The sequence below is a fragment of the Tachypleus tridentatus genome, chromosome 8 (genome assembly GCF_004210375.1).
Source record: "Tachypleus tridentatus isolate NWPU-2018 chromosome 8, ASM421037v1, whole genome shotgun sequence".
NCBI lineage: Eukaryota > Metazoa > Arthropoda > Merostomata > Xiphosura > Limulidae > Tachypleus > Tachypleus tridentatus.
In genome coordinates, this window is record NC_134832.1 from 75,528,084 (window position 1) to 75,554,121 (window position 26,038).

The window sequence follows — 26,038 nt, forward strand, 5'->3', positions numbered from 1 at the left end:
ACTGATTCAAATAATTTCCTAAGCCTTCAAAGACGTTCTATTTACTTAGTCACGTCCATTACACTATGTCAAACCTCCTATAGGATAAATAATAATACAGTAATTTAGATTAAAGATTTAGCCAACAACAGTACATCCATTGCAGCTTTGATCAATTGCTGAGTGAAAACAAAGTACTACTAGGTGACTGTAAAATACCTTGTTCAAGTTGTTCCCTTAATCAACAAGAGATCGTTTGGTCTATTAAGGCCATTGTATTCATTCAATTAAAATAAACGCTAAAAACTGAATACCAGCACCAATTAATTAAATATTTACCAAGCTTTTCCTCAAACATCCTTAAATTAACTGCATTTTCTACGTCTGAAAGCAGCTAGTTCCAGAGGCCAACCACTTGTTAGAAATATATAGCTGTGTTTGCTGAAGATGATTTCTACCATGCAAAAATTTCCATTTATGTCCTCTAGTCTCAACGTTAAATAAGGAAAAAAATATGATACATATAATATCAGTTCCCTCAAAGATTAAATATTTTAAACACATCAAACAGGTTTTCCTTGACTTTTTTTTCCAAGAAAAAACAAGTTCAGACATTTTAATGTGTTTTCACACAATAACGGTTTTATTTCACGTATCTTTCTAGTAGCTATCTCTCTCTGAACCACTTCCAACGACTGAATGTCTGTTTTAAGGTAAAAAGCTCAAGACTGGAAAAAGTGCTCCAAATGTGTCGTAATCAATGACTGCTACTATGACATTACGATTTATTTAGACTTGTATTCAATATTTCGATACATCCAACATACAATCCCATTTACTCTGGCTCTAGCAACAGCACGAGGCTTTGACGTCTTAAAGAGTAAACAGCAAGTGCACGATAAAGGTTGTTCCACAAAAATTATTCTCATGTATTGATGTTGCGATCACCCTTATTCACTATCTTACATTTATTATAACTAATATCATTTGCCCTTCATTCACTTAAGTCGCCAATTAATTCCAAAGTTACAGTCAAAACTTCAATGTTATTAGTAAGTTTATATAATGTATTGACTATTCCTTCATCTGTATTACTTATGGAAATAAAAATGAACCAGGTCGAAAACACTGAGCATGCTGCTTTCTATCATTCAGTTATTTTAGTATTCAATGGGACAAACTATTTCCCTCCCTAACAGAGATAACTTCATTAAGAAACCTTTTATGCGTTACCGTGTTAAATTCTCTCTGAAAAAATCTAACTACACATTTGTGCCTTCATTTAGATAAGCAGAGACACTTCAAAGAAAGTTAAAATATTAATAAAACAAAAGCTTCTCTTAATGAAACTATGGTGGTTTTGGAACAAAATATTAATCTTTGTTAAATAAGTTTTTTTTTAAAGTACCTTATATCATACTTTCTAAACGTCTTCCCACAACTGATGTAAGACCAATAGGTCCATAATTATTGGGATAATTTTTGTCAAATTCCTTGAAAAGAGGAGTGATATTATCTGACTTCTAATCTTCTGATACTTGCTCACTATTTTAACGGACATATTAAAGTTATTATCTCTTAACAGTTTTTCTCACTTATTGTAATTTTAATGGATCTTTTGTTGAAAGTAACATAAGAGATATATATGTTTATAACTCACATTCATTGATGATGTCACTTAAGGTATTAATATTTTCATTAACAGCTTCACATGACGATGTAGTTCAAGTTGTTAAGATGGCAAATAAATATAATGTTGTTGTTATTCCATTTGGAGGTGAGTGAAAATATTTTGTTTGATTTGTTATTTAATACAATCTTGCTTGGGTTTTATTAATATAAATTTTTATTTTCATACAATTGTTTGTTTTAATTTAAAAATACTTCTGGTTTCATACTTTTATCTAAGCTTTAAGAATGTGCTGTTCAGTGTAATATGTTATGAGATTAAACTTCCAGAACGATATATAGCGGACAGCTGTTTGTGTAAGTAATACGAAATGTTTTCATTAGGTGGCACTAGTGTTTCAGGAGCTTTGGAGTGCCCTGGAGAAGAAAGGAGAATGATTGTTTCGTTGGATACCACTCAGATGGTAAAAATAAAACCAGTCTTTTCTTTTCCATGTTGGAAAAACTTTTCTTTTCTTTTATATTTGGTGTTAAATGTTACTTAGAAAAAAACACTATGTCAACAGAGAAGCTATTGTAATACTAAACAAATGGTGAACAAGTAGGCAAAAATTATCATAAATTACCTGTAATATCACCCTGCTTTATCGTTGAGATAGACGTTAAGTCAAAATAGTTTGTTTTTGTACTTATGAAAAAATCAAAGTTGTTAACTAAAACCATAATGTATAAACAATTTTAAAAATAAACTAGTTAATGTAAATGAAACAGGTGTAATCCAAGTATACACACAGGTTTTCAAGATGTATAATTTCAACTGTGAGGACCCTACACGGCCAGTTGGTTAAGACACTCGACTCGTAACTCTAGTGTCGCGGGTTCGAATCCCTGTCACACCAAACATGTTCGTCCTTTCAGCCGTGGGGGCGTTATAATGTTTCAGTCAATCCCACTATTCGTTAGTAAAAGAATAGCCCAAAAGTTGGCGGTGGGTGGTGATTACTAGCTGCTTTCTTTCTAGTCTTACACTGCAAAATTAGGGAGGCCAACGCAGATAGCCCTCGAGTAGCTTTACGCGAAATTCAAAACAAACAAACAAACTTCAATTGTTTCTTTACAGAAAGTCTGTCAGTAATTTAGGAGTTTAAATTATGCTCATCAGGTTAAATAGAATTCTTTTCCCAGAAAAAATAATTCATCATGAGTGATGAATCTGAGTATTATTGTGATGGGTTCGAGAAGTAATATGAACATAAAGACTTCTCACTAAATGTTACTGTGTTATATCACATACATTTTAAGAGGTACAAGCTGCCTGCTTCACTATAAATAATGTCTGTCTTACCTTTCGAATAAATATATGATAACTTACAAGTTGTTAGACTCTCAGTTTGTGTACAATAACAAGTTGACTTAAACTTCTTGAAGCTACGCGATTCATCTGACGCTATTACAAGTAATACCACTCAGGGAAAGTCAGTGGTCTTATAATGTTAAAAATCAGGTTTTGATTCCTGGTGCAACCGGAACACAGACGGTTTATTGTGAAGCTCTGAGCAATACAACAAACAAATAATAAAGGACTAACAAATACAAGCAGAAATAATACACAAGTAGAGGTATTTTCTGATATAAACCTACCTCATACAGTTCTGGATGTAAGGTTCATAAAGTTCTGAAAGCGTATTATTCAAGAGTTTTGAAAAACTTTCTGACATAAAAAAGTTTAGTTTTACTACCGAGTTTATGAAGCGATGAAGCAACGTATAACATGTATATTCAACAACCCTCTGGCTGACACATTGTATAAAGCGTTGTACCTCATGGTGAGATTAGATTAGCGAAACTACAGTAATAAATGGTTTGTTTTCATTTTCTCATATATATATTGAAGATTCGTGGAAAATCTATGACATGACATTATCAGTCTTCAACTCAGTAACTTCCATCTTTATTTTCTTATTTTATGATTCAGAATAAGATTTTATGGGTAGATAAGAAGAACCACACAGCCCACATTGAAGCTGGAATCTTGGGTAAAGACTTAGAAAGTAAGGTAAATAATGTGGAATTATAATTTATATGATTGTTTTTCTGAAACAGAACCAAATCAAAACACGTTATTGACTATCCTACTGGCCGGTACCGTATTTTTAAATATTATGTGTTCTTTGTGCAAATAAAGTGTATACATAAAGCCCTTACAAATTCTGTCTGAATCAATGTACGACTTACTCAGATTGAACATATATAGAATTAAGTTGAACTACCTTTCTCAGACTCGATAATTACTAATTTATTTTTAATTATTTAATAGATATCCTCGAACCATCTTATGGATTTATCTCATACATTAAACACTAGTATCAAAATATGGTTATTTATCTCTTTTTCTTCAAAGTTGTTTAATGTACAGGTTTTATATATTTGACTATATAAAAATGGGCTAAGTGCTGATGCCCATGTAAATTGAAATACAATCCATTAGTTATTCATTCAACACGTAATAAAGTCGTTAACTAAGAAATAATTCAAAAATGATACATCGACCCATTAATCACGGAAGAGCATAGTAAACATACAAGTGGGTCCGAACACAAGTTATTACTAGTTTTTATACCTGTAACAGTTTTCCAAAGCGTAACAAATACTGATTTTCGTAGTTTACTCGTTACTAAAGTACGACCTACTTTTAATAACTTACAAGTCTCCTATCAACTAAATTATAAGTTTACAAACTTATAACTCAACTGTTTGTTAATTATAGTTACAATTATCTCGTGCAACTTGTAATTCATGATACACTTGTAATATATTCTATAGTGTTTTTTCTTCTTCTGTTTACTGAATATCTAGGTAAATTAGTAATTATTGATACTATTGATAGACCTATAACTAAAAGTGATCAGTGGTGATAAGTAACAAAACTTGAATGGTCTTTATTACTTTGGTAATATGTATGTATTTGTTAAGTGAATGCGATAAAACTTGTAAAAGTGTCACAACCATGTCGTATTGAGTTTTCTTTTCAGCTTGCTGAATATGGATTCTGTACGGGTCATGAACCAGATTCGTCAGAATTCAGTACTCTGGGAGGTTGGGTAGCCACCAGAGCATCTGGAATGAAGAAGAATATCTATGGAAATATAGAAGACATGTTGGTCCATGTGCGGATGGTAACATCTCAGGGTGTCGTTGAGAAAAACTGTAAGGTAGGCTTCCTTTAATGCGATGGTGTTCTGTTTAAAAGTAGAATCTATATCAAAAAACAAGTTTTTTCCGTTTTTGCAGTAACGGGAAAAACTGTGGGACTGGCTTATTATGATTGTGTAGCGTCTTAAAGTAAGAGATGGAAATTCTTTTTACAGTAGTGATAAAATTCTTTTTTTTACAACGTAACAAACTTGTAAAACACCTTGAAAGCATTTCGATGCAATATTGACAAAGGAATGAATACCACTTTTTTACTGAATAATATTTTACAGTGAACAAAAGGCAAAAATAAGGAATGCGAGAAGCCAGGTGTATTTAAAAAGACCATTTACAAATGCGTTGGAGTTATAAAACTTTTTAACCTATTTGTGTTTTCCTAATTCTAAGAAAAGAAGATTCCAACAAGTACACCAGTTTTTTTTTAGAAGGTGAGAATTCCTATCTTTAAATGTATAAATTTAGACGAAATATTACTTCACACTTTTGTTATGAGTATAAAATGTATCAAGTTATAAACAGAATAGAAATTGAAGTAGGTTGAATGTGAAAATAGAAAACAAAATGGAAAACAAACCATTAATAAAATTACTTTCACTGAAGTAATTGTATAACCTCTGTAAAGTGTTATAAATACAGTTGCTCTGTGGTTAGTCTGTGGACTTGTCACCCTAAGATCTGGGTTTAAGTTTTTGTGGAGTGCACTGTATTAATTGTCCACTGCTTAACTTTATGCTTAAAACAAAGAAACAACCAGTAACTTTTCACTATATATGTATATATATACATTTAATATTCCATAAATAAATTTCTTCTTTCACAGTTTGTGAATGTATAACTTGTAATTTGAACCCCCAATGGGACAGTGTTAGGACTGCGGACTTACAACACTAAAAACAGAATTTCTCGATAGCCCATTGTGTAGCTTTGTGCTGAATACCAAAACACAAAAGATCTTATATTTTTTAAATTTTAGAAAACGTTTTTGTTTCATTACTTTGTCGTACGTTGTGAGTAATTAATGACAATAGATTATCTTGTCTTATTCCAAACACAAAATTATCTGTTCAGGAAACCAATGACGCTGATTTTAATTAATTCACAGTATTCGATAATACTTTACTTAATAAATGACTATATGACTAGTTAATTGTGTGTGTTTAGTTGTAATTGTAGGTACCATAACTTGTGTAGCATATCCAATGTTTTAATGTTAGAGAGACTTCAATACTGCAAGATGTGTGTTTGTATGTTTTAATGAATATTTGCTGTAAAAGTTTTAGTGTGTTCCTCCTGTGTTTTTGTGTAAATGTGCTCTAAATTCTCAAGTGAAAAAATAAAAATCTGTGTCAAGCTATCATTTTAATTACTGAACTTTGTTGACTTGTTTATTCTCTAAAAGAATTACAGGAGCAAAAAACTTTAGGATTTTCTTGTTTGTGCCAACAGGAAACAAGTACAACAAAAAATAACCCTCGTTTTAAATATCTGTATTCGATTTTGTAAATTATCTAAAACTACTCTCTATTAAATTTTTATCCACAGCACAGTGGCTCATAGAATTGCTCTGAGCTTTTATTCATAACTTCGACATGATCGATTTGAGATCTTATTGCAGCTTTCGATTCTGGAGGTAAAACTCTTTCGACTGATGTATTTGACAATACTCAATGTCTCATAGATAAAGTCACTCTAATTTTTCATAAAATAATTTCAGTTTGAGGATAGGCTTAAACAGATCCTGATGAGTAATAAAATCGAATGGAGAATATCGCACCCTATGTTTGACATTGAAAAGGCTAATGAAGGTGGTAAAAAGATATCGTAGATTAATTAATCCTGTCTAAACGAATTTTAAAGATCGCAGCTAGTGAGGATTCCCCTTTGTTTATTTTTTAATCTTTTCACAACTCATAACTAGAACAGAAAGTTCAGAACAACAAACATTACCAAGATTATATAATTATTTCTTATTATGACGATTCACTAGGTTCCAAGAATCTCGAGTGGTCCAGACATTCACCATTTCATTCTCGGATCTGAAGGTATTTACATCTTGGTTTAGAAGAACAGTATGTATTTAGCTGGTTGATCAAAATCATTAATACTCAAAAGTTTAGAGTTGAAAATCTCAAACATACTTCTTTTCAATAGATTAAAAAAAATAAAAAATCACTATTTAAACCAGATTCTTAATCATTAAACCCAAATAAAGTCAACTTAAGAAATGTTTTTTATTCAATTTTTTTACTAACGACTTGTATAATTATAAGAAGTATTATTCTTTATAGAACCCAACGTGCTAAATATAAAAAAATGCTATAAATGTATGTTAAGATATAAATATATAATAATAATATTTTCTGATTAAATTGGTTTAGGTACAGTAATTAAAATATGATAAACTGAATTTTTTGTGGGTGGTTTTAAGAGTGGTTTGTGTTGAAAACATAGAAATGATTTTAAAAACTCAATGTACAATATGTTAGAAATTACGAACCGTCGAATATTATCTTGCAATAACTTGCTACAAAGACAATAAATATTTAGTAAATGATTTGCAAGATCGTAAATGAATAAGTGTTTGTGTGTTTTTAATAGGGACTTCGTTATCTTCTTATTATTATATTGTTAGTTTCGTATTATATTATTATTTCAACATTACTTCCTTTATTTGAATTCCATAGGAACTTTGGGTGTAATTACAGAAGTGACACTTAAGATTCATCCTCTACCGGAATACAAAAAATATGGGTCAATCATATTCCCAGAATTTGATGCTGGAGTAGCGTATATGAGAGAAGTTGCTAAACAGGTATAACAAGCGAGCTTGGAAAATTGTTGATGATATCGTGTAACTTAACTGGTTATCATTACATAATTTAACAAAGCCAACTGATGAGGAGGTTGAGTGAACTACAGAGTCTTAAAACACGGTGTTCAGTTTATATCATTAGTTACTCTTCCTAAGTGTTTCAGTCATTGAATATTTTCCACTTCTTTCCACGATTGCTCATATAACCATGCTTGAAAAATATTATCATGTGTATATTGTTTATTGAATGTTCTTTAGTCTAAATGATGTTTTATTACTTTAGTGTTACGAATTAAATGTTTCTTCATGACAAAATTCACCTTAAACCCATGAAACTTCAGCCACCAGTTTTAAGATGAATTTATGAAATAAACTGTTGAGTATAAACGTATATCATGTTCAATACAAATACACACACCCACACATATACTTAGTTTTCAGAGATACATATCTGTTTATTGTATTCAACTGTTTGATGTATTCACGGAAACTGTTACAATTTTAGGAACTCAAGCCAGCCTCTGTGCGTTTACTGGATAACGAACAGTTCATCTTTGGTAAGTTTTGTTTTCCTTTCTCCTGTGTAGATTATAAAACAATAATGGTACGAATGCAGAAAATATTGAAAATATTTCAAACTGTTTTATCTGTAAGAAATAAAAATCTAATTATGAATAGAATTCACCATTTATGATATTTAAAATACAGAGACTGGCTGAATAACTTTGACTTCCAAATTTCAGATGTCCACAAGGGACGATTATAAGAGAACATTACAGTGTGACGGGAATTCAAACCCTCGACCCTCAGATTACGATTCCAGCGCCCTAACCCTCTGGCCATGCCGGACCTGAAATATATTAAATTGTGTCGTGGTTAATATTGCATTTTATAACAGTGGATACGCTGTTCTTTCTTCTCAGATATAACGTTTATTTAATTAAATCAATGTTCATCTACTTTTAGTTGAACATGTGATGTTAGAAGAACGAAAGACTTAAAAAATAAACAGCATATTTAATTTATAAGTTTTATTTTGACTTGATGGAGGAGAGTTCCAAAGGCTTAATTTTTTCTACTGGATTTAGCTAGTTCCTGTGACAGGATATCTACTCTTACAATTTTGTCTTGCTTGTTTGAATTTCGAAGGGCTGTCAGCGCTAGCCGTCTCTAATTTAGCAGTATAAGGCTAGAGGGAAAACAGCTAGTCATCACCACCACCGCTAACTCTTGGGCTATTCTTTTACTAACGAATAGTAGGATTGACCGTCAACTTATAACGCCCCCATGGCTGAAAGGGCGAGTATATTTGGTGCGATCGGGATTTGTACCCGCGAGCCTCAGATTACGAGTCGAGTGCTTTAACCACCTGGCCATGCCGGGCCAATTTTGTCTTCAAAAATCATGTGATATTCTTTATTAGCCCAGTACGTTTTATTCAACATGTGTTACATAAGGCATACTTCATAACATTTGATTATAATCAGACTCGCACAACACAGAACGTGTTTTTAAACAAGGTATTTATCTCGTGGCGAAGCAGGAGATCTGCGGAATTACAACGTTAGAAACAGGTTTCAATACCTGTGCTGAGTAAAGCACAGATAGCCCATTGTATAGCTTTATATTTAATTAAAAACAAACTTATATTTCCTTTATTGCACTGTGTAATTGAACACTGGATTTTGAAAAATGGTGTAGTTTTTATTGTCTCATTTTCTTGTAATTATTTGTGTTTTCATTATGATTGTCTGTATTTTAGTAATGGTGTTTGGTGTTCTAAATTTGGTTGTCTATATTTTAGTGATATTTAGTAACCTTGTTTAGATTATTTGTATATTGATAATGTTTTATGGTCTCATTGTCCTTACCTTTATATTAGCAATGTTTGATATTCTCATTAATGATATCTATATAATGGAAGTTTTATAGTCTCATGGTAATTACCTGAAATTAATAATATTTCGTGTGTGTTCATTATGATTAACTGTATTTTGATAATGTTTTGTTGTCTTGCTGTAAGCACTTGTGTTTTATTATATTTAATATTCTTACTAAGTATCTTGTTCAATACATAACTAACGGGACTTAAGTTTTTTCTTTTATTTGTTGAAATAAATTGTGATGAACAATTTTATTAATTTTCTGAAATTGTGTGATGAAAAAAGCAAAACATTGGTTCTTCTTCTTCTTCTTCATGTGTCAAATCTGCGGCAGACATCGACGACCATGGCATGCCAGACATTGGTTATTAGAAGCTACTAATGGCGCTACTAGTTAATTAATAGTAAGATAGTTTTTAAAAACATCTGAGACATCGAAGGATAATCATGTAATGGATATCAAGCTAATTACTTGTTTTTATAATATTACTTATAGTTTTATATGTCAAAGAAAAACTTTAAAACTGTAAGACTTTAGTTAATATACGAATAGTCTTGGTCACTTTTCTATATCGATGTTATTCTCTACGTACATGTGATGGGTATTGAGTAAATGCTCGAGTAGTAAAAAAAAGGTATTGTTTGACTGGACAAGTGTGTATTAATTGTTTTTCTGGTCTGTATGAGCAGATTTTAATATATTTTGTCCAAGTACACATATGCATCTGTTTTGTATAAAATAATGTGCTTTTGGTATAATTTTGGTACAAAAAGTTCAACACTTTGTTCAGATAATCTCGGTATTTAGTGTAGAATCGTTCCAGAAGTTATAGGGCGTCTAACTGTTCGACTGCCAGCAATGTTATGAAGAAAGCGGATATTTCTAGATCAGTAGTATACACCCAATGTCCTCTATCCAGAATCCGTGAAACTCATGTGACAACAGGAAACATAGGAAAGTTTACTGGTAAACGCTAACATATTATTACCAGTGATGACCGTGTTTTGATAGGGTTAACATGTCAAGTACGAAATAAGTTTTAAAACAACTTAAGACATGAATGGCATGATCAAATTTCTTCCAGGGTGTTCAGAAGAACAGTTAGTAGGAGACTGATCAAACAGTACTATCTGCAAACCGATATTAACCAAAGTTCATTGCATACATTTTGTTGCTTGAGTAAAAAAGTATATTTACTTACAGTCAGGGCACTGATAACGTGTCTTCTTTTCATATGATCCTGTTTACGCTGATGACAAAATTCGTTTTCGTAGTTGACCTAGCTAACAGATGAGGGAAGACTATTTTTCTCACTGGAGACATACAGGAGACGGTGCAGTACATGTTTTGGTTGCTATTTGTCAATGGCGCCTCCTACAGGCATCAAATGGAGACGATATTTGTGCCATATGCAAGAACAAAGTTTGGCAATAACGTTTTGCTCCAGGATAACAATGCCACTCTCCTACGCGTATTGTACAGGAGTATCTCGACTAGGAGCATGACAAGATTACCATAGCCATCAACACCTCCAGATTGTAATACCATTGAGAACTGTTGGGCAAAAGTAAGCTGAAAAATTACTAATCACCACCCAAATCCATGTACTGTATTTCAATTGCAGGAACTTCTAGCGACAAATTGGGATGAAATCACGGTGCATTACATCTATAACCTTGCCAACAGTATGAGTAAGTTGCCTTGTAGAAGTTATGAAAGTACAACGAAAATCAGCCAAGTAATGAATGTTTAATAGAAATTGATATAAAGTTACAGGTGCTATTTATAATTTGATATTATATTATATCATTATATATGTTTTGGTAAGGTTTAGTTATTATAGATAAAATTTTGAATTATACATCTTTCTTCATGTGCCTGATATATTTCTTTAATGTTCTAATAAATCGTTCATGATGTCCATAGAACCTTTGGCATTATACAAATTTTATACAGTGCTTTACAAGAGTTTTCAACTCTGAAATGTTTCTACATTTTGTTGCTGTCTAAGATTGAAATCATGAATATTTCAAAGGGGACTTTATATTTAAAATCTATACAGACCATTCCAAACTGTGAAAGCAAAAAAAACAAACTGATATTGTGTAAGTTAGATTTTTAAACAAAATAAAAATATTATAAATTACAAAATTATTGAACTCCTTTCCTCCAACCCGAAATCAGTTCGCTTGCAAAAGGAACAAAATTAGCAAAATAATCTCTGTTTGTATGTAATCACATTGGTTCAACTTCAGAGCAAATGCATCTGTTCAAGCTACAACTCACCTCGTGATACAAGTGAAGACCAAGGAGAATTACAAGAAGTCAGGGATAAAGTCTGAAGAAGCACAACTCAAGAGAAGATTACAGGAAAATTTTAAAGTAGCAGATTGTTCCTTTGAATACGGTGGAGTCCATCATTAAAAAGTGGAATGTGATTCATACCATCCAGTTACTACCTAGATCAGACCGCCCTTCCAAACTGAGCAGCTGAGCAAGTAGGAAACTAGTTAAGGGTGCCACTGTGAAGTCAACAGTAACTTTAAACTACTTACAGAGTGATATGCTTGAGATTGAAGTCAGTGCCCGTATATTTTCAAAATTCCAGTTCCTAAACAAAGCTGACCTGTCTGGGTGAGTTGCAAGAAAGAAGACATTACTAAAATAAGTATCTTAAATCTTGTAAGGAGTTTCCTACAAAGCATGTAAATTACACTGCAAACATGTTGCAAAAGGTTTTTGGTAAGACGAGACACAAATTGAGCTTTTTAGTCTAAATTAAATCGTTACCTCTGGTACAAGCTCAACACAGCGCATCACACAGTAAACACTATCCCAAATGTCAATCATGATGGTGGAAGTATCGTGTTATGGGGATGGATATTATTAGCTGGTACTGTAAATCTTGTCAGGATTGAGAGGAAAATGGAGGGTGAAAAGTACAGGCAAGTCCTAGTGGAAAGTTTGTCAGAGTCAGTTAAGAATCTAAAACTGGTTCAAAAATTCACATTTGGGGAGAACAACTACCTGAAGCACATGATGAAAGCTACACTGAAGCAGTTTTTCAAAAGAAGAAAGTGAATGTCCTGAAATGACTCAATCAAAGAACTGACTCGAATCCACACGGAAACTTTAGGTGAGACTTGAAGATTGCAATCTCTCAACGATCCACAACGAACTTGTCAAAATTGGGGCAATTTTACAAGGAAGAATGGGCAAAATTACACCTTTCCATTGTGTAACGCTGGTAGAGTGTTATCCAAAAAGACTTACACCAATATTTGCTGGTAAAGGTACTTCCATCAGGTACTGACTTAAGGAACTGAATACCTATACAATATCACGAAATTTCAATTAATATATTTCTTTGCAGATTTTACTTACATGCAACTTCCTTTACACATAACAGTGTTAATTTTGATTATCAGGGTGTTGGATAAAAATATTTTCATTAAAATATGTTAACGTTAGTTGTATTTCATCAAAATGTAACATTATTGGCAGGAGCGAATATTTTGCAAAGCATTGTATGTAGACGTTTAATATAACACACATTTTACCAGTGTTAACTGTATTTGTATTCCATCTTAATAATAACTTGTGACAGAATATGCAAACATTTTGGTTAAGACTACAGCTACTGATAATTTGTTAATTTAAATATTTTAGCTCAACCGTTTCATATAAAACTTTCGTTTAAAATGTAATTGTATTTATTTTTCAGGTAAGCTTAAAATAAAATTATGAAACTACATTTTAGTTTAAAAAATACTTTCTAGTCTGAAAGATTTTTATTATAATGAAAAATATTTTGTTCTACTGTATATAATTATGAAGATACTTTTAATAAAATACTAATATTTTATCAAACTTTCCTGTAACTCACAATTAAAATATTCAAATGAGATTAACAAATAAATATTGACTATTTGAATGTTTTTTATGAAACCGTCAAGAATAAATTCTTTGTAGCCATAAAAGTTACTGATGTTTTAATTGAATAATCATAATTTTGATAAAGATAATCCTGTTACTGAGAAACTCATCATGAGTTTTCGTGTTCATAAAAAAACATTATTTTTAATTCGGATCGAAATTCAGTGTAACTCAACTGCAGAAACACAGTTCACAATTATCTGAAGTTATACCGTCGTAAATAAAACAAACAATACAGCCACATCTAAAGACAAACATAAATAAATATTTATATGTTTGTTCGAGTTCACTCAGCTCAAAAACATTTCCTAGTTGATATTTTAAAACCACATTTTTATTTCAATTTTCAGGTCAAGCCTTAAAACCTGAAGCCGAATCTCTTTTAACTCCTTTTGTTGACGTCATGAAAAAGTTTTACGTCACTCGAGTGAAAGGATTTGATGTCACACGGATGTGTGTTGTGACGTTGCTTCTGGAAGGAAAGAAAGAAGTAAGTTTGTCTCTTTAAAATGGTTAATCATGATTTTTATTTTGTTTCGTTGTTGTTGTACCTAGTAATTATTTACAAGATATATGGAGCATTATTACACTTGTTATATGCTATTTGAGATCACTTACATCAATGCGAAAGTCTAGACGAAAAGAAACGAATGACAACGAACAAATTAAGTCAATAATCGTTAAGTCATAAACTTCAAGAGCCATGCATAAGATTGTGCGTATATAGAGAGAAGATGGAGATTCTGTGGAACTAACGCATCATTTAAACATGTCTTATGACCGCGTTCACGATGAGAGAATCAATTCCATGTTGATGCAGAGGTACACTCTTCTTGACAAAAAGCTAGCTAGCTTATTCACATTTGAGTTTTTTTTTCCCCAAACGAAAGTATCTAATGTCCTCGTAGAAATACTAAAGTCCAAAGTTAAATCTCTGAAGTTAAATGGTTTGTAATGTTTGCGATCTATAAACGTTCATGGTCAAGTTTGTTTGTTTGTTTTTGAATTTCGCACAAAGTTACTCGAGGGCTATCTGTGCTAGCCGTCCTTAATTTAACAGTTTAAGACTAGAGGGAAGGCAGCTAGTCATCACTACCCACCACCAACTCTTGGGCTACTCCTTTACCAACGAATAGTGTGATTGACCGCCACTTTATAACGTCCCCACGTCTGAAAGGGCGAGAATGTTTGGTGCGACTGGGATTCGAACCCGCGACCCTCAGATTACGAGACGAACGCCTTAACCCACCTGGCTATGCTGGGCCTTTCATGGTGAAGTGTCTGTAGTTTCTCGATTTATAACCCTTTACCACAGCGATAGTTTCCGTAGTTTATAGAATTCTGGCGGTAGCAAACCAACAATATGTGAAAACTGTCATTTGGTACATAGATTTATGAACTTTAGGCGAGCTTCTCGAAAGTTAAGTTGGCAACAATATTCGAAGATACGCTAGTGCTTTTGTACAACATATATTGTTGGTTCTTACACTAAAGGGCCTGGCATGGCCAAGCGCGTAAGGCGTGCGACTCGTAATCCGAGGGTCGCGGGTTCGCGCCCGCGTCGCGCTGAACATGCTCGCCCTCCCAGCCGTGGGGGTGTATAATGTTACGGTCAATCCAACTATTCGTTGGTAAAAGAGTAGCCCAAGAGTTGGCGGTGGATGGTGATGACTAGCTGCCTTCCCTCTAGTCTTACACTGCTAAATTAGGGACGGCTAGCACAAATAGCCCTCGAGTAGCTTTGTGCGAAATTCTAAAAACAAACTTACACTAAAGAATTTTCAAAAATTTATAGAATATGCGTAACCTTCCCAATACATATTTAACAATATAAGTTATGTGTATTTCTAAATATATCTTAGGCTGTAACATAAATATTAAACTAAATATATCGTAATAACCCATTACAATATGATGAAAACAAAATATTAAATGTATTCTTTATTCAAGTGATATTTTCTGTTATCAGATGCCCCCCATAGACACAGCGGTATGTCTGCGGATATATAACGCTAGAAATGTGGTTTATATATCCGTGGTGGGTAGAGCACAGGTAGCTCATTGTGTATCTTTGTTCTTAACTTCAAACAAGCAAATGAAACCAGATTTTAGACCTAGGTTTTCGTGTTTCGTTTTACATCAATGAGATTATGATCGTTTTATATACACCTTGTTACCGTCACGATAATCGCCTACTAAACATTAAAATGTTGTGATTTTCTTTGTTTGTAGTAAAGCTGAATATTACAGAATGGCATATCTGTACTGTCCCCATCACGGATATCAAATCCTGGTTTATAGCGTTCTAAGCATCTACACTTACCGCTGTGACTCCGGTTGCCTTTTTAGTTTGTTTATTTGGTGTTAAGAACAAAGCAACACGATTGGCTATCTATGATCTGCCTACCACGGGTATCAAAGTTAGGATTTCAGCATTGTATGCATATAAAGAGTTGCTGTTATGCCACTGGGAGGTAAATGTTATTATAATATTTTAAAGCCAACGTGTTATATATGGATGAAATTGTTTTATAATCACCATCACAGCGATTCTAGTTTTTCACACTTTTTCAAATTACTTTTTATATTCTTGCTTTTCCCTTGTTTTCAAGGACGTCGAAAGACTGGAGAAAAAACTTCTGCTATTAGGGAACAAATTTGGGTGAGTGAACTTGAATTCCACATTTACGAATGTTTATGTTTATTTATAGTTAAGCACAAAGCTATACAATGGGCTATCCGTGCTCTGCCCACCACGAGTATTGAAAGCCGGTTTCTAGCGTTGTAACCCCGCAGATATAACGCTATGACACGAGGAGGGAGTTTAATGAACGCTAATAAAATAACATAATCTTCCTGTCTATAAAACATAGACGAGGGTTCAATTCCGGTTTTAAAAACTTTAAATTTTTAAACGTACTTTTAGTTGTAGTTGTAGTTTTAGGGATTAATTAAGCAAGATAAAAAAAGCAAAAAACTCGTAAAAATAGTGTGATGAAGAAAACATGCTAGTCAGAGACTGTGTGGTTGGATCGTAGTTGTTCCCAGTTCTGAATAGAGGACCAGAGAAAGCCTAAATCAAGTACTCTTGTCTAAATAGCAAAATTGACCGCAGATATATAACCTACTCATAGCGGAAAGTGCGACGCATTTTTGGAAATATTGCGTCTGGAACCCGCGTCAATTACGCTAACGACAAGTCAAACCCTTAACCTTGACAACATTCTTTACTAATGTTTTTTAAGACATCTGTAATAAGCTCCAAGAGTTCAAACTTCAGGGATCAGACTAAAGTTACGAACACTTTATTTTATTTTAACAAGACGTTGACTGATTTCGCAACAAGTACAGTGGAAGCGTGACAAGTGATAAAATCAGTAAAAGCCTCCAGGTATCATGTGGAATTTCTGCCGTCCTATTTATAAGCTCTTGTAATTGACGAAGGTTTTTCTTTAGAGGTCGATGTATGCTTTGAATTTGGGTTTAAAAGACTCCTCATAGTGACTTGATTGAATTTAGTACAGTGATTGTAGTAGAGGCTAAGATAAATTACTAAATCCTGTGTTATGGTATCCAAACAACTCTCGAAACATGGGACGTCGCCATTTTGGAAACACCGTTTGCATTTAAGTGACAATTAGTAATGCATGATGTGCAACACTTGGTCATCTATGATACTTAAATATTCATTTGCGGTTAGTTCTTCCTCAAATGTTTTAAAGAATCAAAGTCCTAACTAAATTAGAGTGTTCTATTTCCTTACATTTTGGTTTTATTCTATAATAAACTGTACATTTAATAATTTTACGCTTTTACAGTGAGCGTTGTAAGCACTCTACAGTCGCCTTCACTTAGGATAATTGGTCTTAATTAATAATCTAACCAATAAGTTACACTCGGACCACTCTACCAGTTTCTTTGATCATGTCTACTTCAAAGTTTGAGAGATTCTATACAGATTTGCTTAAATGCCCCCAGTGGCACAGCGCTATGTCTGCTGACTCACACCGCTAGAACAAAGTTTCGATACCCGTGGTGGGCACAGAACAGATAGCCCATTGTATAGCTTTGTGCTTTATTCCAAATAATCAACCAACCAAACTTGCTTATCTTTTACAGTATTTACTCGGTTGAATTAACCTGATGTTCTCGAGTTGTTCGTCTGACCCCTCTTATTCTTATATTATAACAGTGAAGATATCCCTATTCAATCCTTTTCCTTTACCGGATATATTTCACTTTATAAACAAATATTATATCTTTTCAATATACATCAAATTTCACTAATCAGTATCTATTCTAGCTTGACATACTATTACACTAAATGTGTTGTTATAAGTTGAGTTCCTTCGATTTTTGTATGATGTAAAAAGCTCATTTGATCGAATTTGTATAGTCTCGACTGAACTAACGAGACATTTAAGTGGAAACTGTTTCTTTAAAATGTAGAAAAACAAACAAAAGCGATATAAATATATTAACAGGTTTAACCAAGAGACATGACTGATGTTATGGGTAAGTTCTGATGAAACTTTTCCACTTGCTTAATATATTTGTATACAGTACACGTAATTTGATAAATATCAAAATCTTATCTACACTGAACTACATTTGTCTATAAAATGAAATCTTGGAAAGTTTCCTGAGAGGTTTTTTTAACATTTAACTCTATCAATACAACATTTGTAGTTACACAACTTAGACGCAATAAAATCTATATGCTTTTATATTTAATTACACATCTGAAACTATTAATCTCTTGGATATATTAATGGAAATACGATCCTTTCCCTGTCTCCCAGTGGCGCAACTATGCAGTTGGACTTAAACCGCTAAAAACTGGATTTCAATACCCGTGGTAAACAGAACACAGATAACCCATCATGTAGCTTTTTGCTTAATTCCACATACATATACATAAACATCCTTTCTTGATGGCGTTGTAAAAATCCAAACCAACCTGAAAGTGCTTGAGATGAATATATATAAATATTTACCCAAAGTAGTTAAATATTTCATTTGTTAAATATATAAGGCATCATTTGAATAATTATAGACACTTTTTGTGTAAACATATCGAAGGACTAATATGACTGTCTCAAACCAAGCAATCTAAATGTTGGTGAGTTCGTTCTTCCTCCAATAGTGTTGCCTGACTCAATGTAACTTTTTGTTACATTTCATTTTTCAGGCTACAGTAATCTTATCACTATCAATAATCTTATTTATTGTTATAAAATTGCTTCCAATATTTTAAAGTTTAAGTTGTATTGCGCCGTAGTAATTTGTATTTATATATTTCAGAGGTCTATCTGCAGGGGAAGAGAACGGCAAACGAGGTTATCTATTAACTTACGTGATTGCATACATACGGGTAAGTTATGGAACAATAACATATAATTATTCCATACCATGTTAGCAGACGTGAAAACAGTAAGTGATTACACTCTCGGCATTTATAGCTGATGAAATAACAGACGATAAAAACAAAGTATTGATGAATATTGTAAAGTTTTACATTTATTTATTTAACGTAACACATTTTGTCCTTATGAGAAGACTCAAGGAAAGTGGTGATACAAACCCTACTCCTAACAATTCTCCAGTAGTGTATTCTCCAACATTGTGATTTTACCAGAAGACTCGAGTAAAATCATGATACGGCCTATTTCTAAAATTTATTTTGCAGTATGTATAATATTTTAACCTTATAAGAAGACTCATTACAGCCTCTACTCCTAATAATTCTCAAGCAGTATATAAAACATTCTAGCTTTACAGTAAAGCGCGATACAACACCCACTTCTAACAAATCTCTAGCAGTGTGTACAATGTTGTAACTTTAGAAGGTTCGATACGACCCTTGATCTTAAACAAGCTACTACTAACGATTAAAACCTAGCCGGTGTATTTAGTGCTTGAAAATGTGTAATTTGTTAGGACTTAAGATTTATCATATTTGGTAATCAGTGCAAAATTTTAAATACCAAGAAAAGCCACTGATGGTAAATGCTTTGAAACTAATGCAAATTAACTGTTTTGCTGCCTGTGTTTAGTAAACTTGTCAAATGCCAGAGAATTTACTCTTCCTATGTAAAGTAAGAATTTAAAATAAGGAAGAATATTGAATTACTATAAATATATTTAAACAATACCTTATATTGGCTTAAATATACATTTCTTTTATAATTAAGGTACTGTTACAAGTTTTTATTTACTGTATTTTTGTCTCCATAATTATTCGAAACGAAGATAGCCGAAATGACATATAGAAATCGCAATAATGAATCGCTTGGTGTGTTAGTTTCAAGCAATCGTGACAAAGCTACACTAGAGATACCTGCACTCGCTGTAACTAATGTTATATTGACAAACTAGATGGAAATCAGCTATTCAAGAAAACTCGCTATCCCAAGATTACTATAAACGAATAATGTGATTTGATCGTTTCTCTTATGACGCAACCTTGTGTACTTTAACATAATATATTAAAGATTAGGATTACGAGAACCTGTATGATAAAAATAATAAATTATTATCGCTAGTTACTTTAAGGTTTACTTTGTTTAAAAATTGGTCTAAAAAATATGGCCTCATCAACTCAGACTGTTATTATCTGAACACCAGTCCAAAAGAATGGTTTCTGTTTTATATTTAGTTTTATAGGTTTTATTTTAAATTGCTACTTTCCTACTGTTTAGAAGGTTCGTGTTTTAATTAATTGTTTTAAATTATTGATTTAGTTTTACCATGTTTTCCCACAAGGTATACTATTTTCTTCCTCTTTCTGTATTTAATGTGGTTAGGCTTATAACGAACTCATTGTCATAGATTATTGCTTCGTTTTTTCATTTTTGAAAAACTATCAACTTTATTTAAGTAGTTTAGTACAGTATAATGTGCTATAATGAATAGTTATTATTCCACATTAAAACAGTTTTTATTTTCGTAGGATCTAGCATTTGACTATGGTGTATTTGCAGAATCGTTTGAAACCTCCGTACCATGGGATAGGTATGTTTATTGAGTGCCATGATAGTGATAAAGTAAACATATATGCCAAAGAGAACACGAAAAAGTTAAAATGTGTTTAAATTATACTCAGTATGCAACAGAATATAAACTGTCTTATAGACGTCTTTGTGAACGGCATGAAGTAACAAGCACAAAAAGGTGACTTTTCCTTATGTATTATTATAAATTTTCATCGCAGATGATATATGGAAAAGGGGGAAAATCACAAAATAGTTATATTTTGTTGTTAAGCACAAAGATGCACAATGGGCTATTTGCACCGAGCCCACCAGAGGAACGTGACTACAAATTTTATGTATTATAATCCTTTAAATTAAGCTGCACCATGAGACAGGGGTACACTGAAATCTGATTTTGATACCCGCGTTGTGCACAGTACAGATAGCCTATTGTGTAGCTTTGTGCAAGTTAACCAAAAAGGTTTTTGTGTAAACAGTAGTAGGATATCTTTGCAGTTTGTATTTAGAGGCACAAACTGTTTAATGTTTTTACATTGTATTATTTATAGAAAAAAAACAATTAAAATGTTCATTCATCTGTTACTGCACCATTATTGATATTGCACCAACGATAACAAAACTAAGATAACTCATAAACATGACATCAGTGCAAGGAATACTTAATTTATTTTTGACAATTTATTTCAACTTCCAGAGTTGTTGTTCTATGTAGAAATGTGAGAGACAGAATTCTAAAAGAGTCGGAATCATATGGATTAGCACATCAACCATTTATTTCCTACCGAGTAACCCAGACTTATGAAGTGGGAGCTTGTATTTACTTCTATATGGGTATTAACACACGTGGCCTTCCAGATCCTGTTCATGTCTACGAGGAACTTGAGGTATCTCTTTTATTTTTATTAGTTCGTCTAAAATTACAGTTGGAGTGCTTGTCAATATTTCGTTAAGAGATGTGCAACCGAATTACAGAAGACGAATATTTCCAAAAAATGAGCAACCTTATGGAGTGAACACTTACACGAAAGACGGTTTGTCATTTTTTTAGATGTAAAGCAACATCATGTTTTCGAAATACCCAACTGTTCCTTCTTGGAAAACTTGGATGTTGGCACGAGCAGTTCAAATGATTTGGCTATAATTCTTTCTTGTGGTAATAAGATTCGTTTACGCGTTGAATTTCGCCCAAAACTAGACAAGGACTATTTGCTCTAATTTTGAACTGGTAGATTAGAGAAAAAGCAGCTAGTCAACACCATTCATCACCTACGTTTCAGTTATTCTTATGAACATAATAGTAGGATTTGTCTGTCACTCTCGTAACGAAGAATATAATTATTAGTTAAATTAAAGGTTAAGTTTGAGAGGTAGAAGATGGTCAAGTGGTCCTTGTAGAAAGTTAAAAGGACAAAGAAAAGTTAAACTTGTTTTCAAAGGAAAACACTTCTTTTAAAAGGCTGTTATAAACTTGTTTCAAAATGAATTCACACGATTCTTTTCTATGTTTAAAATACATATGGTACAATAAATTATAACAAAGTGGTCACGTGAAAGATTATGTAACATTTTTAGATTACTCTAACTACAAAAATTTATTGTTGGAGTAAACTCATGTAAATCATGGTAATTTGATGTTGCTGATTTCAAATATGTGATCAAACTTTGTCCATCGCCTCTAGGTTTTGAGTTATTTTAATATCTCCATACTTTAACAGCACTATATGAAATACTCAGAACAATTGATTTATACTGTGAAATTCAGTTTACTTGAACGGATTAATGCGAAAAAAACATACATTTGTGATAACTTCAAACACTGACTGTATTATATTGGTGTAAAATTTCAAATATATTGTTCATATATACTAATTGTTCTTGATACAATTTTAGTGATTTGCATCACTTTTACTTCACACCACGCTTACCTGCTCACGTGCTCAGTCTGCAAGAACATCAAAGTCCTTCGGCTGATCATAAAAGGGGCGGAGTCAGACACTTATCTGTCATTTCCCTCTCATTCAGTTGATAACTTCGCCTCACTTAATGTACATTGAAAACAAAATCCGATCTTCATCCTTATATAATAAGGATAGTCCTTATAGTCACATTATTCATTTCAAATGCTGGCTAAAGTAAAGATACTTTGCTACATATTTCTGTGTAACATTTGTAACAAAGAGAAACATTGGATTCCACATGTACTGTATGTGACACAGTTTGTACGTCTGGCTTGATACAGTGGCTGTATTCCTACGATATGACGTCCGTTCAAAGATCATCTAGCTGACTGTTATTTTTGCATGAATAATGTTTCTGGATAATCAGAAAACACTAAAAAATTAATTAAATATCCATATATCACATCTGTCAGTAAACCAGTACCTCGTGGGGATGATTCTCCAGTGCCACATGCAACAGTGAATTAAGAGTTATCCTACAAAGAAGACAATGAATACTTGTCATCTAATAATTTTATTCCTGTAGCACCTCAAGAAAAGCTGCCTCATCTGATCACATAGGAAGAACTAAAGGATTTGATTTGTTACTTGTCTCTATCAAAGCAGCTTATGAAACTTCTTGTCTCTCATTTATTGCAATGGGATTTATTAGCTCCAGGAACAATGTTTTTAATTTTCTGAAGTCACTGTCAAAGTCTTACTTCTCACTATAGAATGAAAGATACCTTGTGTTTCTGTGAAAATGCTGACGCACTAATAGGAGAATTAGGTACTGAACATCATCTTTAAGAATGAAGATGGCCTAGTATGGCCAGGCAGTTAAAGCACTTGACTCATAATCCGAGGTTTGCGGGATCGAATCCTCGTCGCACCAAACATGCTTGTCCTTTCGCCGTGGGGTGTTATAACGTTACGGTCAATCCCACTTATAGCCCTCGAGTAGCTTTGTGCGAAATTTAAAAAACAAAAACAAAGTCTTTGGGCGTGAGCCCATTACACCATTCCACTGAACACGACCCTCCCAAGAGCTGGCTGGACAAGATAGAAAATTTTAACTAAAGAACAGCTTGAGGCTCGATTTCCTTTATCAGGATGAAATTGTACCCGTTTTATGTAGGATAAAATCTAATGAGTTTCTACAGTGTTTTATTTCAATAAAACAACTGGATCGGGGTCTTTACAAGCACACACTTTTAAAACTGTTGCAGAATGAACATTTGACGTAAAACGAGAAATTATGATAATCGTCTTTCTTCGTCAGAAAATTAAAATATTCGTGTAAGAAAAATCACAAATAATCTCATAAATAATCTTTATAATTTCATATTTGCTTAATCGCAGAAAAAATTTTCTCACCCTTTTTCACGATCGAAAACGTAACAAGTAGCAACCTGTAATTTGATGACGTGTCTTCAATACTCCAGAAAGTCATTAAAACTTCTATAAAATTACCTTCAAACTTCTTTTGTTTTCAATGTCTGTCTGAAAAAAACATCAATTCGCAAAATCTGTACAAAAAATCGTTTCAACTCTATTTTACAATAAAGAATAATAGTAACATAACTGGGAGTTGGGATATAAAAGTTCATCAATATCTCAGTCATTGACTGGATGAGAATGTGTTGAAAATAGCAAAAGACAAAACAATATAATGCTGATTTACTTCACAAGCAAGGCAACAGGATTATAGTTAGTAGATGTACTGTGCGAAAACAGGAGACGGCTCCGGATATACATTTTACGGAGGGAAATCGCCTGACGTTTCTCTGAAGTGAAGAACACAGAGTTATAAAGGGAAAACGCGATTTTTTTGGTTTAGCGTAAGGGAACACGAACAAGTAAACCTCAAATCTACAGTCCGCTAGCTTAGCGTGAGAGGCATGAATCCATGTTTTACAGATATATTGTGTTATGAAACTTCTTTTGACCATTATCAAGCACTTATGAATGAAATCTTTACTTGAATGTAGTTAAATGTTAAAAGCGCTTTTAGCTCAGTGTTATAAAAGCGGTAATCCAATAAAAAGCACTGGTATTCATTTACCTAACTATTAGATGCATATCATTAATAAAACGCAGTAACATAATTTTATAATATGTCTAAAATAATATTGAACACGGATTTTTATATGAAATGCAATATATTTTATTGAATATTCGGTTGTTGTTGTTGTTTTTTAAATAAAAGTAACATTATTTTCCAGGCAGCAGCTAGAGACGAGATACTTGCTTGTGGAGGAAGTGTTTCCCATCACCACGGAAGTAAGTACAGAAGTGTTCTACAATTTTGCTTTTTCTCTAATTGCAATGGGTTATAAGAGAAAATGGAAATTTATCCGATATTTTATTCGACTTAAGAAAACAACAAACAGAAAACAGTCTACATCTACCAAAGGGTAAACTATTTCCGAATGAAAACACATAAACAGATGTACTAAACTTAATTAGTGGAGAAATGATTACAGTTTTCGTATAGTATAATTGTGAATATTCAACTATTATTGATCGATTAAAAAATCTAATGAGGGTGAAATACTAATTCTGAAAAAGACATTATATTGTATATAATTTTCATTAGGTGCTTTAATTTTCACCAATTAAGTGGCTCCGAGTTAAGTAAAGTAAAACAGGTTTAACTAGAATCGAATTGTTTGAAATATGTCCATGTTATATGATAGAGTTATTATTCAGAAATATATATGGAATACAAAGTTAATAGTTTAAAATAATCATGAAAGTTTTTTCTCCTTTTAATAAAAAGTATTGGTTTGAAAAGCTTGTTACAAGTAAACAATACGAATAAATTAATGTCACTCTTAAAATATACTATTTACAGTTGGTAAGATCCGGAAACGTTGGTTGAAACAGTCTGTGTCAAGTGTTGGTCTTGGAATGATGAGAGCGATTAAAGAATACATAGATCCAAACAATGTGTTTGCCAACGGAAACTTGATGATTTGATCCTTGAACATTTTGAAAACAGCAAGAAGTACTGCATTCTATCTTTATATCAACTTTACAGATTATACATACAAAACATATACTAATCCAGGAAATTCTGAAAATAGGAGATTATCGTCGACCTTGATATTTGTAAATAACTGGATTGAAGTTTAAGAACAACGATAGAACATTAAGACTAAAAATTAGGAAATTTTGTTTTTCATAGGGACATTTGTTTCTATAAGTTTTAAGGAAATACCTAGAAAAAAAAAAAAGACAGAGCAAAATTGATCTTCATTCTACTTTTTTAGTAAGAGTACTTTGTAATATTGAGAAAAGTATTTCTTAAAATAGAAAGTTATATGTACAATGTGTTTTACAATGTATACTTGAAATATACTAATCGATTTTTTGCAAGCAACTCATCAAGTGTGGTAATGGTTATTGGACTGTTCTAAATATACACTGTCTTATCATCCAGGAACAAGCTGTGACATGTTTCTTATTTAGATGTGTAAATAATTTTCATTACATTTTATAACTTTACTTTTTTTTATTGAACGGTCTCATACAACGGCGAAAACATACCAATATGGACACTATCAATAATCTGCTGATGTAAGAACAGAGGTTATTGTAACTAACTTTTTAAAACTTTGATATATTGAATAATAAAAAAAAACTGATTG

The 26,038-nt window shown here is 32.5% G+C and overlaps 1 protein-coding gene across 4 annotated transcripts in view; it reads left to right on the plus strand.

Moving 5' to 3' along the window:
* The window catches only part of LOC143222703 (alkyldihydroxyacetonephosphate synthase, peroxisomal-like), a 41,848-nt gene extending 16,078 nt beyond the window's left edge, over window positions 1-25,770 (plus strand). For 2 of the 4 annotated variants that reach the window (XM_076449564.1, XM_076449565.1), the window contains exons 7-20: window positions 1,685-1,756; window positions 1,993-2,072; window positions 3,584-3,664; window positions 4,641-4,820; window positions 6,809-6,863; window positions 7,506-7,633; window positions 8,139-8,190; window positions 13,804-13,943; window positions 16,066-16,115; window positions 18,758-18,827; window positions 20,406-20,467; window positions 21,143-21,332; window positions 24,611-24,668; window positions 25,243-25,770. In XM_076449564.1, the coding sequence (XP_076305679.1) occupies window positions 1,685-1,756; window positions 1,993-2,072; window positions 3,584-3,664; window positions 4,641-4,820; window positions 6,809-6,863; window positions 7,506-7,633; window positions 8,139-8,190; window positions 13,804-13,943; window positions 16,066-16,115; window positions 18,758-18,827; window positions 20,406-20,467; window positions 21,143-21,332; window positions 24,611-24,668; window positions 25,243-25,367 (1,343 nt within the window). In that variant the 3' untranslated portion in view covers window positions 25,368-25,770. The remainder of the gene's footprint in view (window positions 1-1,684; window positions 1,757-1,992; window positions 2,073-3,583; window positions 3,665-4,640; window positions 4,821-6,808; window positions 6,864-7,505; window positions 7,634-8,138; window positions 8,191-13,803; window positions 13,944-16,065; window positions 16,116-18,757; window positions 18,828-20,405; window positions 20,468-21,142; window positions 21,333-24,610; window positions 24,669-25,242) is intronic. The other 2 variants (XM_076449566.1, XM_076449567.1) reach the window with 2 other exon arrangements.
* Window positions 25,771-26,038: the final 268 nt, after the last annotated feature.